General features: G+C 44.5%; 1 protein-coding gene across 1 annotated transcript in view; it reads right to left on the bottom strand.

Moving 5' to 3' along the window:
• CNTNAP2 (contactin associated protein-like 2) overlaps nt 1–18,730 on the bottom strand; it is a 1,046,635-nt gene that overhangs the window by 779,335 nt on the left and 248,570 nt on the right. The window contains exons 6-8 of the mRNA XM_012733843.1: nt 17,250–17,434; nt 14,893–15,036; nt 12,038–12,302 (exon numbers count right to left, since the gene is read on the bottom strand). Of these exons, the coding sequence (XP_012589297.1) occupies nt 12,038–12,302; nt 14,893–15,036; nt 17,250–17,434 (594 nt within the window). The remainder of the gene's footprint in view (nt 1–12,037; nt 12,303–14,892; nt 15,037–17,249; nt 17,435–18,730) is intronic.

Below are 18,730 nucleotides of genomic sequence, written 5' to 3'. Positions count from 1 at the left end.
GTGCAGCAGACCTCTCCTGACCCGCCCACTGCTCCCCTCAGCAGTGTACTTCATCCATCTGCCTGTTCTGCTCCCCACTCTGTCTCTGGTGAAGCCTCTCACCACCCCTGAACCTCTGGCCTGTACCCCAGTCCTGTATGTCTAAGTAAATAAATAAATTTAAAAAAAAAAATAGTGTGTAACTCACTAGGTCATCAGAGCCTTAAGCAAGATGATCAAGGTAGCAGATTCAGCGCTGTGACAGGTGTTCACGAGCCAGTGGCCATCATCAGCGTCATCACCAGCCTCTCAGGACTAGATGAGAAACACATCTGGATGACCCTGAAAGCATCTGGATGGTTCTGAACAGCTGGGGTCTCCTTTGCTCCCACATTTTAGTTCTCCAGCAGGAGCTGGGCTAGCAGATCTGAGCCAGCACAGAAGAGAAGCTGACAGGTATCCGCCACTGGGGTAAGCACCCCCGTTCCCAACAAGGCAGCTTTTCTGACTTTTCGTCCAGGTGATGGAGAACTGGGGAGTTCAGTGTCCTCTGGCTGCATGCATGGCTGTGGTGTCAGCTGGCCGTGGTGGCCAGCCACGGACTTGTCGGGGACTGCCCACTTCACTACTCAGACTGTACTGTCCCTCACCCCACAGTAAACCTCATGTGGCATCTGCCTGCCAAGAAGCAACACCAACAGACATGCAGAGACAGGAGAGGGGCACAGGTGGGGGGATAACTGACACTCGGGTGGAAGGGGCAGGCGGTGTATGCAGACCACGGGAGGTCACAGCCTCGACTCAAGTCAGCCATCCCATGACGAAAGATAAAACAGCAGGGGTTGGAATCTGGGGGAGAGAGTCGGCTGGGGTTCTGGGGAGCAGAACTCTGAATCCGAGGGAGGAACTGGCAGCAGGGTGATATGTCTCCGGGTAACTAGACCCCAAACTCTGGGTGGAGGCTCAGCAGCAAGAATTTAATCTTTGAAAAGCCCCCAAGGAAACCTTGGGGTCCCAGAGAAGAGTGAGGGGAAAGATGGGAGGGATCATGATCCCGAGCGCGTTAGGAGAAGAGCAGGTGGAGTATCAGCAACTTCCAGAAAACCTCTGATTTTTTTTCATTCATTCATTCAAGATTTATTTATTCATACAGAACTGGGGTACAGGCCAGAGGTGCAGGGGTGGTAAGAGGCTTCACCAGAGACAGAGCGGGGAGCAGAACAGGCAGATCGAAGAACACTGCTGAGGGGAGCAGCAGGCGAGTCAGGAGAGGCCAGCTGCGCCATGTGGTCACCTCCGGGGCTGGGGATCAAACTCTCACTGAAGCGGCTACCGCCAGCTTGCAGTGCTGCGTCCTAACCCGTTGTGCCACCAGGGAGGGCCAAGCCTCTGATTTTAACAAGCGTCACCACAAAGACCTAGGCAGAACTTCAGTGGTAAAAATGTGATCTTGGGGAGAAAGTGGAAGTTAAGCAGCTGGAAGAAGAAAGCAGATTCAGGACTAAGCACAGGAATTCAGTTATCAGAAGTAGGATCTGTGTTTGCGTTAGAAAGGCATCAAAGGAAATATATCAGAGAAGAATAAATCGTAAAATTGAGTTAAGATGAAAGCAGGCCTGTCTTTGAAACACTGGCTCAGCCAGCATTTAGACAGACTAAGAACTCCACGCACCAGCATCTCAGGTGAGGGAAGAGCCATCCTTCAAGTTGACGCTTAAGTCAATTGCAAAGCTTTCCGTGTAATTCACCCAGGACCTGTGGGGTTTCTCACCCAAGGAGGCTCATTCATTTCCGTGACTGATAATGAAGAAACAGATAAACCAAAGCACCTAACTTCTTCCCTTGCATGGTGACCCAAAGGAAAGAAACGGTTAGCCGAGAGTCGTGACACCATCACAGTCCGATTTGCTGGTCCAGCAGACCCCCAGGGATCCTCCTCATGAGTTCCGGGGGGTTGGGGGTGTGGGGAGGAGGTCCAGTCTACAGCCTTTGCTTGGTAATTTTCTCAGGATGAAAGTAACCAAGCTCTGATTACTCAATTCTAACATGCTTTGGTAACAAAATTCAAAACAGACTAGGGTCCATAATGTCAAAAACATAAGTGGATGTCATGGTTGACTGCAGATGCCAACTTGACTGGGTCACATGGTGTCTATAGGGTGCGTGTCTTCCCATCCATGAAGGCCGGAAGGTGACCACGAGGGACAGCCCTTGCCGGTGCCTGAGCGTGACCACTGGCCTTTTCCTGCTTTCAGAGTGAACTGAACAATCAGCCATCTTGCGGTCCCGAGCCTGCCAGCTTCCAGACAGGATCTCTGACCAGCAGCCCCCCTGGTTCTCGGGGCTCGGGACTCACCACGAGTTTCATAATGGGCTGTCCGAGTTTCCAGAGTGAAGGCTGCAGGCCTGGGGCCTCTCGGCCCCCCGTACTGTGGGAGCCGGTTCCTGCTACGAAGTGGCTTTCTCGCTGTATAGACACCCCATTGGTTCTGCTTCTCTGGGTAACCCTGCCTAGTGGAGCTGCTGTATTATCTCTACTATACACACTTCTGGTGCTTGGGTTCGCCGATTACTCATCCTCCACCCCCTGGAGAAATCTCAGCCCTCTCTGCTGCTGCGTCCTCCTCCAACAGGTGGTTGCCAGAAGAAGGGAGGTTTCAGGCTTCCTGCCCACCCGGGGAGAGCAGAGCTGAGCAGGGAGGAGGAGAAGCTGGGGAGGAGACCAGAGGGGGTAAGGCGAGGAAGGAGAGCAAGAAGGAGACCTGGAGTCAGCATGCAGAGCAGAGAGATTGAGAAGCTGCACTTGCTTCTCGGCCCTGGACTGAACCACGGACTCAGGGGACGTGGAAGGAGACACCTGAACAGAGGTGGTGAGAGACCCGGGGAGTGAACAATGGCAGCCTTGATCTTGATCTTGATGTTGACCGTGCTCTGTCCGTCCCAGACGTGCCCGCCCCTCTGCCCCTTTCCCGTGGTACCCACTAGGAGATGCCACAGACTCTGGGCGGCTTGCAGGCCTCCAGCCTTGCTTTGGGCCAGCTCTGTTTGGCTGGGTATTTACACACGTGGGAGTGGGTGGCTGGGTGGCTCGTGTGGCCACTGCGTTTCTTTCCCTCTCTTCTCTGATCACACACTGACTGTACCAAAGTTCCTTTCCATTAAAGGTCTTATGCCCCAGAGTATGTTGTGTCTTGATTTGGTGGACGGCAGAACCTTATTTAGAACAGGCAGACCTAGGGGTCCTGGTGGCCCTCGCCCTGCCTGGTAACACTCCCTTCCCTTGTCTGGACACACTGCAACCACATGCATAGATTAAATTTGGGGTTCTTTGCTGGTCTTGCATAATTCATTTCTGTTTTCATAGTTTGTAGTAGCGATGTCTGCTCCTCCTCCCCCCCTTTGATCAGCTCGCTTATAAAATAAACTGAAGCTTTTAAAAACATGACCTGGTTGGTTCATGTTGGGAGTTTTTACCTGCATTTTATCTACCCAAGTTTCCTCAATTTTATACTCTCCCTGCAATTTCTAAAAATTACTATACACACATGCCCACAAATATGTTTTATTCATCTTCCCTGAAAAAGGCAAAGGGTGTTTTAAAATGTCCAGAAACCTGCGCAGACTAGAATGGGCCTGGTGTCCCGGAGTATGATTATAAATTAAAATGTCCCCTTTGCTTCCTGAAGAATAAGTCAATACCTAATATCAGGAAACGCCCCAGTCTCTCTTCGCTTTCATGTCGGAATATAATGCACCTATTGATGTAAAAACGCAGCAGCAAGCACCCCGGTGTCATTAAAGGTCGACTCAGCTCACACGATGATAATACAGCCACTTGGGGAATTGAAATATAATAAAAGTCAGCTGGGGGGAGGTAGGGTGGCTACCCAGGAGCTTTCAAAACCCGGGGCCATGTGGCTGTCAGCTGCTCCACTTGTGAGTTTGGGAGAATAAAATCAGCGCTCAGTAGATATGTCCACGGCTATCTATGCTCGTATCTATGTAGCTGCCTCTGCAGGGCTGGCTCTGTCTCTCTTTTGCTGGACAGGAGGAGACAGGCCACCCGCACAGCCCTCACGAGCCCCAGAGAGATGAGGGGGGCCATGGTGAGCCTTCCCAGGCGCCATCCTCTCTGCCACCCAGAGCCAGGCTTTGTGTTTAGCATCGTAAAGCAGACTGCATTCTCCTTGAACATCTTAGACATGGAGAAGTCCCTAAGAAAGTAAATTAAGTATCTGCATGCGTGTGTGTATTCTTGGTGTAGAATTAAATGTAGATTAGTTAAAGACACGTGTATCCATTGTTTCATCATTAAGAGAGAAAAATAAAACCTAGTGCTCACTAACAAGTTTCAAGGGGAAATACTTTCACATATGAACACACCTGTCCATCTGACTCTATACTAAAAAAAAAAAAATGTTTAATATTACATTGACACTGTGGCGTTTTCTCAAAATTAGTATAGTTTCAAAGAGAAAGATCACAGCCTCAACCCCTCAATTCCTGCATGGTGACATCATGCTGCCCGCCTCTGCCTGTGGGTACAGCAAGAAACCCATGGGTATCCCTGGCAGGGGCTTTCTCCCGCATCTGGCCGGTTGCCACTTAACCCCAGAACTTGGAGAACTGAATGTTTTTTTAAATTATTTGTCCAGTCTGTGTGATCCTGTGATGGCAGTCAGAGTAAGGGTAACTTCCCTCACTCACACACTCACAAGAGTTAAAGTTTACAAAGGAAATTAGATGAAGAAACTAAGTGAAACAAGGGCCCAAAAGGTTTTCTTTCAGCTATAAACACAAACAAAGATGATCTTGGCAGAATACACTTTTCTGAAGCATTGTGGATGCTGAAGTCATTCTAATATTGAAGTAATGTCTATGTAAACAAAACAGAGAGGTCTGAATACTTCAGCTTAACAAACAATTGGTTTAGGAGCAGAGCATATTCTGAGCGACTTTTCTGAAAGACGCTTTTCTGTTTACACGGCTAGAAATCGCGTTGGTTGTAATTTCAACAAGTGAGCAGGGTTATTAACGGGAACCACTTTTCTTTCACTATATTAATGCTGAATTGAGTTTCGTGACTTTATTCACATGGGCAGATCACAACTTTGGTTCTAAACATCTATTTGCAATTTCATAGCATAAAATTTGAGATATGCTGCAAAAAAATAAAACATGCCTTATTTCAAACAATAGGATTTTTTGGCTATATAATAATACACATGAAATACTTCTGCTTGCTATCATTATAATACTATAATGTTGTTCCTGGAAGTTAACTTTAGTTTTCCAATGTGGACTGATGAAGTAGATGCCCAAGACAACTGAACTTAAATCTCAAACTCTATAACTAGAAGACAAATCTGTAGGTCAGTATTTTTCATCCTGTGGACTACATGTTTACATTATGTGATCACTCAGTGGGGCACAGCAACTTTTTAATTAAAAAGAAAATATTCAAACCATCAGAGAGCATCTAAAGTAGCAAGGAAAGTTTTATCTCATAAAACTTTATTTCAGTAGGAATGAGTGATATAAAATGTTCTCTTATTATACTCTGGTCAAAATTATTTGAATGTAGTGAACATTATGCTAAATGAAATACTTCAGACAGAAAGATGACTTCTTTGTGATCTCAAATGTATTTGGAATCTAAGAGTTGGAACAAGAATGAATTGAAAACTGTAATAACATTAATCAAAGAAACTGAACAAGATACAAATAAACAGAAAGATATTCCCTGCCCACATGGATCAATAAATTAATATTGATAAAATACTCATAATACTCAAAGCAATCTATACAATCAGTGTAAAGGCATTTTCACAGAAAAAATAGACATCCTAAAATTGTATGAAATTTCAAAAGTCACCGCACAGCCAAGCAATCTTGAAAAAGAAAAACAAAGCTGGAGGCACAATGTTCTTTGATTTCAAACAATACTGCGAAACCACAGTAATCAAAACAGTATCATATAGCACACAGGTCAATGGAACCGACTGGAGTGACCAGAAACCTACCCATGAAAATATGTCCAGTTAATTTACTACAAAGGAAGTCAGACGGCCTTCCCGGGGTCCAGGGGTTAAAGTCTCTGCACTATCAAGCGATGGATCTGCCTCTTCTATTCTCCAGCCTATCTCTGGTGAATCCAGTCACTCCCCTCCCCCATACCTCTGGCCTACACCTGGTTCTTCTGTACATTTTTTAAAAAGCAACTCAGAATGTTCAATGAGGAAAAGACAGTTTTCTTTGATAAACGGTGTTGGGAAAATTAAACAGCCCCATTCAGAAGAATGAAATTAGACCCCTACCTTATGTTATACATAAAATTAGATCAAAATGCATCAAAGACTTGCAAGAAGACCTAAAACTATAAAACTTCTAGATGAAAAACATCAGAAAACATCAGCTTAGATCTTAGTGATGAGTTTTTGAATTTGATACCCAAAGCAAAAATAAATAAACCACACTAAACTAAAATGCTTCTGCACAGCAAAAGAAGCCATCAGCAAATGAAAATCAACCTACTGAGTGAAAGTATTTTCAAATCATCTATCTTATAAGGGATTCATATAAAACCAGTCCCACAACTCTGTCACAGAGACAATTCCAACTAAAAAATGGGCAGATGATCTCAACACCTTTTCAAAGATAACATATCGATGGCCAACAATTATATAAAAAGGTGCCCAGTATCAGTAGCCATCGGTGAAATATAATCAAAACCATAATCAAATACCACCTGAAATTTGTTAGAATGGCCATAATCAAAGAGACAGAGAATGACAGGAGTTGGCAACGATGTGAAGAAAAGTGAAGCATTGGGCCTGGTAGTGGGGATGTTGACTGGCTCAGCCTCTGCAGAGGTTACAAAACATTAAAAATAGAGCTACTATCTGACCCAGCAATTCTCCTTCTGGGCATTCACTAAAGAAAATTAAAATACTGCTCTACAGAAATTATGCTCTTGTATGTTCACTGCTGTCTCAGTTGTGACAGCCAAGTGTCCGCTGAGGGAGAAATGGATAATGCAGATGCAACGCACACGTGTGCACACACACATTATTTGGTCATAAAAAAAAAAAAGATAACATAGACTTCGATGTACGATAACATAGACTTCGATGACACTGTTCTAAGTAAAATACATTAAAGACAGCTACCATATGGCCTCACTTACATTTAGACTCTAAAAAACAGCAAGTTCACAGGTCTACGGAAAAGACTGGTTGCCAGAAGTGGGAAATGAGGGAAAGTGAGATGGGGCAAAGAGTTTAAGTTATAATACGAAAAGTCGTGGGGATGCAACGTCCAGCATGGAAACTATGGCTAATCACTGTATTGCATATTTGAAGTTGCTGAGAGGAAATCTTAGAAATTCTCACCACAGTAGAAAAATGTACTATCTCTGGTAATGGATGCTAACTAGATTTACCAGAATGTTTACTAGATTTATCATGATTATCATTTTGCAACGCATACACACATTGAGTTAAGTTGTACACCGGTAACTAAGATGATGCTATATGTTTGTTATACTTCAATGATCAAAGGAATCTTAAAAGGTCAAGATGATAGTACCAGAGGTGGGTGCCAGGGGCTGGGAGATGTTGGCTGAAACATATAAGTTATAAGTTATAAGTTCTGAGAAAGCAAATAAACAGGATGGACACTATAGCTAATAATATTGTACTATGCGCTTGACGTTTGCTACGAGAATATCAGGTATCCTGTCACACATATCCATGTATACACATGTACACGCACGTGGACCCCCGTGAAGTAACTGTTCAGGTGGTGGGCGTGTCAACTTGACTGTGGTGGTCATTTCACAATGTATATATGTATTAAATAATCACGCCTTACAGTTTAAAAAACACAATGTAAAACTTAAATACAATTACTTTTCATTTGTCAACCATGCCTCATTAAAGCTAGAAAAACAATTTAAAAAAACAGCCTCTTCTGACACAAGCTATGCAACCTCTATCGACTGACATATTCTGGATAGAAACGGAAGTGCTCTGAAAAATCAGACTTTCCATGCTAACTTATGTCATGACCTCCCTTTTTTGTATAATCGTAATATCAAAATATTCTGAGCAACCTTCAGCTTACAGTTGGATTGCCTCAGCCTCAGGAGGCACTACCTGGCCCTGACAAGCAAGCACTGCACCAGGGTGAGAAATTCCTCTTGAAGTCAAAAGTGATTTGACAATTGGCTGATTAATAAAAACAAATGGCAGTTACTGCAAAGTCTCTCTCACTGCCAGACAGAGGAAAACCCAAACCTTCTCACTCTACTATCTCACATTGCCTTCTATTCAGTTTCTAAATAACCACGCAAGCTTTCTACTATCTAGTCTTTGGATATGGAAATTCACCAAGTCACCTATTCAGAGCTAATCAGGTTTTTTACCTTCTAGACTTCAAGGAAACTCACTTAAACTTTCTAACAAGTTTTTCAAAGAATCTTACCTTAATTTGATTTACAAGAAATTTCCTCTTCCTGCCCTCACTTTACTTTACCCCCTAGGATGTCTCTATGAGAATGAAAGCCATTAAGTAATAGATAATGTTTAAGGGATTTTATTTTGGGTAATCTTCACTGTAGTAAATATAGTAATATTAGTCTTAAACTTTGTGAATCTATGTACCTGTTTTAACCTTGATAGATTGATTTTAAAAATGTTATAATCTCAACTAAAGGTCAAAAAGACCCCAGACTATTCTTTAGAAAAAGGTGATTGTGATCTCAGCCCCTTTCATATGCTAATGTCACCCTCTGCCTGCCTGAAGTGTTTAAAATAAACCTCTGCTGAAGGTGGAGCAGGAAGACTTGCACCCAACTCCCACTCCCCTGCCTTCCTAGCTCCTGCTCCCCTTTTTTCCCTTTTTCCCCCTTTTCTAGGAATCTCCGCTCACCGACGCCATTCCCACCTTGAGACCCTGCCTGTTCTGTCCCCCAATAATCCATGACCCGGGACAAAGAGTCTCTGACAACTTTTCCACAGGGTTCTGGAAACCAAAGTGAAGATACAAATGACCCCCATTGAGCAGACACTATCTGTTTGAGGTTTCCAGCACCTTCTCATTTATCACTCATTCCTTCTTAAAGTTAATGCATAAGTGTGTGATTCACACACACACACACACACATAAATATAAATATATTGAAATGTTCGCTAAACTTCAAAGCAGCAAATTGGAAAACATTTTCACAGAAATGTAAGCCACTCTGAAAACCCAAGTCAGAGTCTGACTGAATTTTACAGGTTGAGCCCACTGTCCCTGACCAACAAGACCTAAAAATAGTCACAACAAGGAAGGACAAAGAAAAGGCAGCAAACCATATACTGACTATTCCCAACTTAAAGCAGTTATTTTTTTTTTTTAAAGATTTATTTATTTATTCATACAGAACTAGGGTACACGCCAGAGATGCGGAGGGTGAGAGGATTCACCAGAGACAGAGCGGGGAGCAGAACAGGCAGATCGGCGAAGTACACTGCTGAGGGGAGCAGCGGGCGGGTCAGGAGAGGTCTGCCACGCCATGTGGTCACCTCCGGGGCAGGCGGGGATTGAACTCATGCGGAAGTGGCTTTAGTTTCTCAGTGCAGTGCTTTAACCCGCTGTGCCACCAGGGAGGGCCTAAAGCAGTTATTTTTAATTCACCAAAGAACAATGTTATCCCAAAAGGAATCAGAAAGCTTCTGTGAGTTACCTTTATGCTGGACCACAGAATCAATTAATTAAAAGCAAAACGAAGTTACAAGAACAAGCCAACAGATAGTATCAAGTGTCATAATGTGGCCTCTCAATTCACTTCTGTAGGAGTGTTGCGTGCAGCTGTGTGTACAGCTAAATGTTGTTGGCAGTGTTTTCCTCTTCTAGATTGTCTGTATTTTCTGTATTTTTGCAGTATTTTTAAATGTAAGTCTAAAAAATTGACATTCTTCCACACTCACATTCAACATAATATAAAACAATTTCCTTTTGTTAGAGAAAACAGTGACCTGGGTTAACTCATCTCTTTAATTTAGTGTTGCCACTTTTACTAAGTTCTCCATACATTTAATTGAATGTGATAAAATGCATTAAAATGGGGAGGACTTTCATTTTCTGTGGACTTTGTCTTTGTTGTCTACAGGAGAGCTTTGTTCTTGCCTTTATTTTTAATAAGTATAGCTTAAATACATTTACGGTACCACTGGTTATTTATTCCTTTCAAAAGAGCAATTATAACTGTTAAGTTCTTAGAAGAAAGACCTGAAACACTAGCATTTGAAAATATGCAAGGGCATTTTCATCGACATTGATTAATGAGACTAAAGAAGGTTTCAGATGGCATATCAGTTTCTTTTCATTTACACAGATTCTTGGGAAAAATGACATAATTTCTAAAGTCCACTCTTTCATCGTATTTAGGCAAATCTATTGTAGTCAATTGTTGATAATACATTCCTTTGTTTTGAAAGCATTTTTTAATGAATAATTTAAACTAGATAAGAGCACCTTGAAGTCCCACTAGAGCCGATTACTTTAGTAATTGTCTCCCGGTAGTGAGGTCCTGTTCTTTCCCTCACCTCCTGTTGCCGGAAGTGGGCAGCCCAGAGCCAGGAAGGCCTGGGGGGCACACGTGTCTATCCCCATGACATACTCCTCCATCAGGACAGGGTTTAGTGGGAGCTTCTCAACTGTGGTAAATATTTGTATACGTATTTGCTTTGCTAGTCTGGTCTCTCCAGATAGTTCCTATTTGCTCTAAATTGCCTCAGGTGAACTTATGCTGGGAAGCCATGATAAATAAGTTTGATCAGTCATTTCAACTCTGCAGATTCAAGGAAACAACAACAAAATAAAACAGAGCAAAGCAAAAACCAAAAGAGTAAAAATGAAGCATTTCGCCGCAGCTTTCCATTTCAGTAAGTCGGGGTCACCTCTGACATAAGTTGGGCTCTGAGTTCCTCTGACAGCTACACAGAATCACGAAGCTTGTGGCACAGCAGACGTTCTGTCAGAAGCTAGTTCAGGGGAGCGAGGTGTTATTCTCGAGGGGCCACCCAAAAGCTCCCCGCACGTTTTAGGGACTGCCCTATATGCTGGAGATGCAAGAGGCACCTGCCGGCGCTGGGGATGGCCACAAACCATTTAACACGTCAGAACACGTCAGAACACGTCACACTGTGCTCGGCGTCTGACATAGACACGCAGGCTTTGCCGTCAGCGCCAACTCGGCGCTCAGCGCCATCTCCACCAGGGTCGGAGTTCTGGGCCGCTGCCCACGTGCTAACAACTCTTCACTGTTACCTCACAGTTACCAGCGATCACCACAGGGGCGCCAACGGGGTGGGGGGGGTTGCGTCCCTGAGCACAGCGAGTCACGCCTGATTGTCCTTTGTCACCTCTCATCGCTCACCTCAGCGTCCCCTGGCCCCTATTCCAACAGAGTCCGAGGTGACGAAGTTGGTTCAGGTAACACAGCATCACCTCAGCCTCAGCTTACGCACCACGTGCACGGGGAATATTTGCATATTAACGCAAAAATATATTCGCCAATAACAGCTCTTCAGCGTTAGCATAATTGTGTTTATTTCGGATGATTTTGCTCTCCAACTCAAAATCTCATTTAAATTTCCCCACTCTGGGCCAGTCTCTAGTCCCTATCTCCACTGGTTTCTTTCTTCTAGCAATCTGCATAACTTTACAGCTCAGTATGGAGTCTGAAGATACCACCTACTCCTGTTAGCAGACTCGACCTTCTCCCTTTTCAGACCTGCCACGCCAGGGAGGTCCGCTGCCCTGCTGCCTGTGAACCAGCACTTGCCAGAGATGGAAGATGCTGGTGCCCAGGCCCCTCAGCCCACCGCGGCCCCCACCCGCCCTCACCTCTCAGAACGTTCCCGACATTGGCTTATTGGTCGCACCCAAGACAACCAATAACTATTCCAAATCCTGAACCCACATGGCACTGACGAGCCCGACCACAAGCACAAGGCTGACGTGGACGTCGCCACAGCCAATGCCAGAGTGGTACGCAGATCTCTCTCACCTGAGGAAATGTCCACCTGGCTCATCTTCGTCTGCGTGATGTTGATGTGGACACCCACTTTGCTCTCGGTGAGGTCAATCTCCACGGTGCCCAGGTCGTCTGCAAAGTGGCTGAAAAGCAGGAGGCCGTTGGGGTTCCAGGTCCTAAACTGGAAGCTGACAGAAAACAGGTCCTGGTTGAGCCGTCCAGGCACCTGCAGGTAACTGGTTGCGTTGAAGAAGACAGGCACCGTGTAGGGCTCCACACAGGAGAAGCTCAGATTTCCCTAGGAGACAGAGGGGCCTGGGTGAGTACACGTGACGTGAGAGGCGGCCCGGGGAAGCAGAGGACGAAGCTTCCAACCACAGCAGAGCAGAGCCTGTGCCAAACTCACAGGCAGCAGCACAGCCTGGGTCCTGCAGCTGGACATCTCAGCAGGAACCCAGCGGGGGTGTGGACCTGACAGGGTGCCGCTGCCGTCGGGGGCCATCAGGATGAGGGGAGGCAGTGGGTGTGATGGCTGACCCTGGACAGGATGCAGGGACCGAAGTGGCAGGCTTGAGTGTGGACCCCTGGGCTCTGAAACAGGGAGGAGGAGCTGCGGCGCCCCAGCCCCCAGGGGGCGCTCCCTCAGCCAAGGAGAGGCCCCAGCAGCTGCCTCTTCTGGATAGCTGTGTCCATCACTCACCAACCCATCAGCTCCTCTCAGTGGGAACTGGGGGCAGGTGGTTGCTCTTGACTCAGTGACATTATGGGGTAAACATTCTTTGGTTTTTACCCTCTTACCTAACATATATGTGTTAATAATAACTATTTAGCATTAGGGCAGTTGTGATTATGTCAGGTTATGCTGCTCTCCAATTCAAACTCGCATTTAAATTCCCCCAAACTGTGCATCTATCACAACACATTAATGCTCACGATCACATTAATGGTCACATTAATGCTTCCTATCACATTAATGATAGGAAGGCACAGAATGAGAACAAAACTTGCAACAAAGTCCACTTCTTCCTCCATGTGGTCTTTTTTTTTTTTTTTTTGTACAAAAATTAACAATTAGATGCAGCCAATTTCATATCCCAGTGTCTCAATACCTTCCTTGTAAACACTTGAAAATCTCTATCTGCCTTTACCTTCCTTTATCCCACCACAATACTTTAAGGAATGCAATTTGGGGACATTTTCATCTGGTTCCTCTAGTTCCTTTTTTAAACGTTTCATGCCTGCACAATTCTTCCATCTCAGCACACTTACCATTATACCCAGGATAGGGTGTCTCTTTGAATTAATATTCAAATTAAATTCTCATACTACCTTCAGAGATTATTATTTTTGGATGCTTACTTTAACCAATAAAAACCGCCTATACATAATAATCCAAGTGTCGTAACTGACCGCGATAGCCGTGTTGGGGGACTGTTACCCTTCTGAGCGTCACGGACTCTGGAGTGGACGCCTAGTGAGGGTGGTGTGTGTGGAGGGGGCTGTGGATGACTGTGGAGTCAACTCTGCTGAAACAGCAGCTGAAGGCCAAGGTCCTCCACTAACATCTGCCTAGTGAAGGGGCTGGCCTTAAGTCCTCCTGCTCACTGCCTGCTTACAATCCAAACATGTGTGCATAATTTTGATTTCATGTGTCCTGTTTGTTCATTCTATGTTAACAAATAGAATGATAGGTAGCTTGCTCTACTACATGTCTTTGTTATTCGAGTTAAAGCAGCATTTCTAACCACAATGCTGCTTGCCGTGGACACTGACACTGGCATGAGTCTCCACAATGAAATTCTGGAGTCTGACAAACTGGACAGTGTGTAGAGATAACACTACTGCTCCTTAAACTTGCGAATAATGGAAAGGTCACCCGATCATTTGAATTCTGTCTCTTTATCTTAAGCAACAATTTCCGAGAAAGCAAAAGCATCCTGCTGTGTTTCATACTAAGCTTTAAATCACACCCATATCAGCACTGCTCTAGCTAAGACACACCACAGCCTGGAAGGTGGCCTTGACCTTGGGTTTACAAACTGGGGGTCCACTGTCTGTGTCTATGTCTATGTTCCCCACTCATACCCCGTCACCATGGGAAGTTGTTCTTCCAGGGAAGTCTCAGTATCCTCATCTACAGGATCCTATGCTACCTGACTTCTATGCTACAGGCTGCTTCCTGTAATATTAAAAGGCTTCGATTTGATATTGTTTTCCCGAAAAAAAAAATATATTAAGAAATTTGTACCATTTCATGTAGAGTCTTCTTGTCGACCCTAAACTCTGTTTACATACTAGGGCATATCTACTAGCCCAATCTTTTTAGGAGAACCCCAGGCTCAAAAGCTGGACAAGACCATCAGACCTCCTGGAGAGTGCAGTGGTCAGGAGCTTGCAGACGTGTGGTCTCTGCACTCTAGGTCTCCCCAGCAACACCTCCAGCCTGGAGCAGACCCTACTCTGCAGAGCGTCAGGGGACACACACCAGGTTCTGGAGCTGATATCTACAGCATGAGCCCAACACTAGCATGGTGGAAAATGCTACGATTTTGTTGTTGTCGTTATTCGATAGTTCATAGAAAAAAGGTTCACTATTTTTAAGTATATTCACTACATCATCCTTCATCTTAGTACAATGTATAGTTTCCCAATGAAATTTCCACCAATTCCCCTGGCACCATCACCACAGTCCCTGGTGTTCTTCCCACACCTGTCCCGGTCCTTCTCCCCCCTCCTCCCCTGCAGAGTGTTTCTGATCTATAGCTGCTTAATGACTTTGCTTTTTATTTTATTATAGTTACTTTTCTTTTTCTGATTCCTTTTGTTTGTTTGCTTTCTATACACTGGTTTTTCTATGAACCATTAATTTGGGGGTGAAAAAGTCTTACCACATTTGACGGCTCTAGTTTCTTCCTTCTTGCAAGATCAGTTATGTTGACGCCATTGTAGTTAATGCTTTCCATGCAGCCTTTGAAATTCTTTCTGCTGCTGGAGCTTGGCTTGCCAGAGAAAGGTATACCTCCAAAGGTTATCTTTGGAAAAAATAAAATACAAACATTCATACTGGATTTGGCTTGAAAAAAATAACAGCCTTCACAATAGATTAGAAAACAACATCAATACAACCAAAGCCACTTATGTCTCAACCAAAATATACAGGTATATTTGACTGCTTCCAAAATCTGTTCTATATTAAATTATGTTGTTATTAAAGGGCTTAATAGAATCATTAATTCTGAAAATGAAATTATAACTTAAGCAAGAAAATTGCAACAATCACTTGCATTTTTGCTACCCAAAAGGCATGCTATCCATTTTCCTGAGTATGTTTTAGATTTTATGCAGCAAATTTCTTCTTTAATAATAAAAATACATTTCTGTATTTGTTACTTAAAGACATACTATCAAAAACATTTCCCAACATTTTGAAATAACAAGCATCAACAGTTTAAGCTCATGAAATGGTAGCCAAAAGCGAGGAATAGTGTATTTCTCCTATGTATGCTGATTGCGATCCAAAGACCACTGGATTGCAAAATTCATTAGACTTTGGGGGGCTATTATGTGCAGGTTTTAAAAATTATTTTAGGTCTTCTCAAGCCTCAGGAGTACTTCTTCTTGGGATTCTATGTCTATTTTTATCTGTAAAAAGATTATAAATTGTCCCATATATTTTGGTCAAAGTTCAATATGATAGTATAATCCCATATAATACAAAAGTACATATGTATATTATTTCATTATATATATAATATGCCAATAATAGCCTTACTGCTAATACTGACTTAGCAGTGAATGATCTTAGTAGCAAGCAAAGCTTCAAGATAAAGAAATATAAGCCAGACGTTCTCTCTCTCAATTATTATTCAGTTACCATTACTGATGTTTTTACAAAGTCTTGAAAATGCAAGTGATAGTTAAGACATTTATATCTGAGACATCAAGTTGCTGAAATGTCAGGACTGCATATTTGAAACACAAGACAAAGTCTTTGTTTTTTAGGAGAGCACTAGAAATTACATTCTTTAATTTAGTATGATGGAATTTTTAAGTGCTTAGTTCATTTTTATGGGAGAAAGCACAAACTAATGATGGTCTATAAGGATATTTTTAAAAAGGACTCACTTAAATTCAATTTATTCATATTGATTAGGTGAATGCATTTACTACAGATTTCATACATGGGGAGAACAGAGGAAAACTGAGAATATATATTAAAAAAAAATAACAAGCAATTAGTAACAATGCAAGGAAAAGGAGGAGTCATCTAAAATCATGGTGAATCTGGAGATACATTTTCCTGTGCCAGGGAGCTGGCCGGCGCTGTGTGGGCATCAGCAAGGCCAAAGGCCAGTGACTGGCACAAGGACAGACACACCGTATTTGCTGTCTACAATTTTCTTCCCCAGTTGCCAGTAACATGATCCTGTGTGCTTAAGGGCATAAAGCATCACGTTAAGGACATTATTACTAAATTCAAGTTTTAAATGATGTTTTGTTTCTTCTCCACGTGTACCTTTTCTTTTGGGACTTTTTCTTTTCTTTTTTTTTTTTACAGATTCATGCTTACTATTCAGACATAAAAACTGGGGTTATAGGCCAGAAGTGTGGGGGGAGGAGGGTGAAAGGATTCATCAGAGACAGAGCGGGGAGCAGAACAGGTGGATCTATTGAAACACACTGCTGAGGGGAGCAGTGGGGAGACCATAGAGCTCTGCTGAGCCCTGTGGATCACTCCCTGGCCAGCTGCAGTGGCCGGTGGTAGCTTGAGAGCTGAGACTTTAACCCTTGGGCCACCATGGAGCCCCTTTCACTTTCTTTTAGGAGAATGAGCCTCACACTGCTTAGGCTAACCCCTGGAGGGTGGGGTCCCTTACCTCTCATTCACAGTGAGTGGACCGAAGCCACCTCAACAAAAAAGTGAAACAGCTAAAAACTTACTTTTTAAACCAACCCTCCGGTGGCTTCTCTGTCTCAGGAACCCTCTCCCCGCACCAATGGAAAAACTACACCTTAGGTTTATTCTGGGCTGGTTAAACAGCCCTACTGTTCAAATTGCTACTTCGGCACCAACGTCTTTTAAATGTTTCAAGTCCTCATGACTACAGCTGAGAATAACGCAGCCGCCCACCACCAAGTGGCTGCGTTCTTGTTCCTCTGGACAGCAGGGACAGGGGGCAGGCAGGCAGGAGGGGCCGGGCCCGCCCTCCCGCGCCGGGCTCAGGTGGTGGCGCCAGGCAGGTACCTCATAGTCCAGGTCCAGGTAGTCGAACTCGCCGTTGGTGCGGAAGTGCTGCAGGCTCCGGTCCAGGGTGAGGTTGATGCCGCGGCCCTGGCGCTCGATGACCACCGAGTGCCAGTGGTGATCGTCCAGCAGACTCCCAGTCGTCACCGACGTGTGGCCATAGATGGGGCCCAGCTGGTTGCTCCCTGCGTCACGGGACGGAAAGAAAGGCCGTGGTGATGCCTCCGCTCCCAGGGGTGCAGCCCGCGCCTGCCGGGGAGCCCCCCTGGGGCTGGGTCAACACGGAAACCCTTGAAACGGCCCTTCAAAAGCTGAACGTGCTAAGGACACGGATGCTCTTTAAGAGCGAGGAAAGGCTGCTTCCTTTAAATGAAAAACAAAATTTCTCTTACACTGCTACCAGCTCTGGGGGACGCGGTAGACGACGTCTGGGCCAGAGGGCCGGGGGCTGCCATGACCCTGCCAGCTGGCCTCTCCGCGGAGCCCGCACCAGTAAGGCGGCCAGAGCCTCACCTGCGTGGCAAGGTTGCTGCGGATTCAGTCAACTGGGACCTGCGAGGGCTCAGCGCACTTCTAAGCGCGCGGCTTGGCGACAGCCGTGAAATGCACTCGTTCAACAAGCTCGCGTGGGTGGTGGTATTATTATTGGTCAGTTTTCTCTGATTCCGAAAGTCTGAGAACATTACCTTTTAGGCACATCTTAGTCACAATGCCATGTATCATGGCAGACAATTTGCTCCAGTTATACATTATAATAAACACCTGCAAAAATATATATGTGGCTACCCTCTAGTTTTAAAAGAAGGTCTCCATGGTAACAGGACTATAAATAAGTAAGAGTGAAAGGTTGTGAGAATCTAAAAATGTCTATGAAGGTCATCTCTGGAAACGGTTTAAATATTTTATATCACTGTCTATTTGTCTCATCAATTATGGTTATTATAGTCAGGAAAACTAAGTAAACACTATAAAACATAATACGGTTCTAGCATAAATAGCAATATAGAAATGAAAAGAAACACATGATTTACTCAAGCATTAAATTACTTTCCCTTTTTCACATTTAGGGTGATAATGAGACTTAGATTCTACATTTTCTGTGGTTTTCCTCGATCATATTTTCTGCCCCTTTGGTGAGGGCAGCAAATACTGATGTGTGACTGTGAACAAGTGTTCACAGTTGTGGGGTGGGGGGAATCGGGGGCAAGTGACAGAGCAAGAAATGACTGCAGTACTGAGGTTGCAGGCAGCCTCTGGGTCCCCACTGGGCCGGGGCTGAAGGGCGGGGTGTGAGTGGGGGGAGCCCCGCGGCCAACAGATGCCAGGTTGCCACGTCAGAGGGAACTGGTGCGGCCTTTCCTTGGGAGGGCTATGGCCAGTTACCAGCTTCAGGAGAGTCACACCTTTATAAAGAAGAGCGGTTGTTAAAATTTTTGGTTCAATTTCTTTCTTTTTGTTTTTTTAATGGCTTGGGAGAAAAA

This window comes from Condylura cristata, unplaced genomic scaffold (genome assembly GCF_000260355.1).
Source record: "Condylura cristata isolate star-nosed mole 26May11 unplaced genomic scaffold, ConCri1.0 scaffold00042, whole genome shotgun sequence".
NCBI classification, from domain to species: Eukaryota; Metazoa; Chordata; class Mammalia; order Eulipotyphla; family Talpidae; genus Condylura; species Condylura cristata.
Note: the sequence above shows the minus strand (reverse complement) of the source record. Positions and strands in the feature narration are given on the sequence as shown.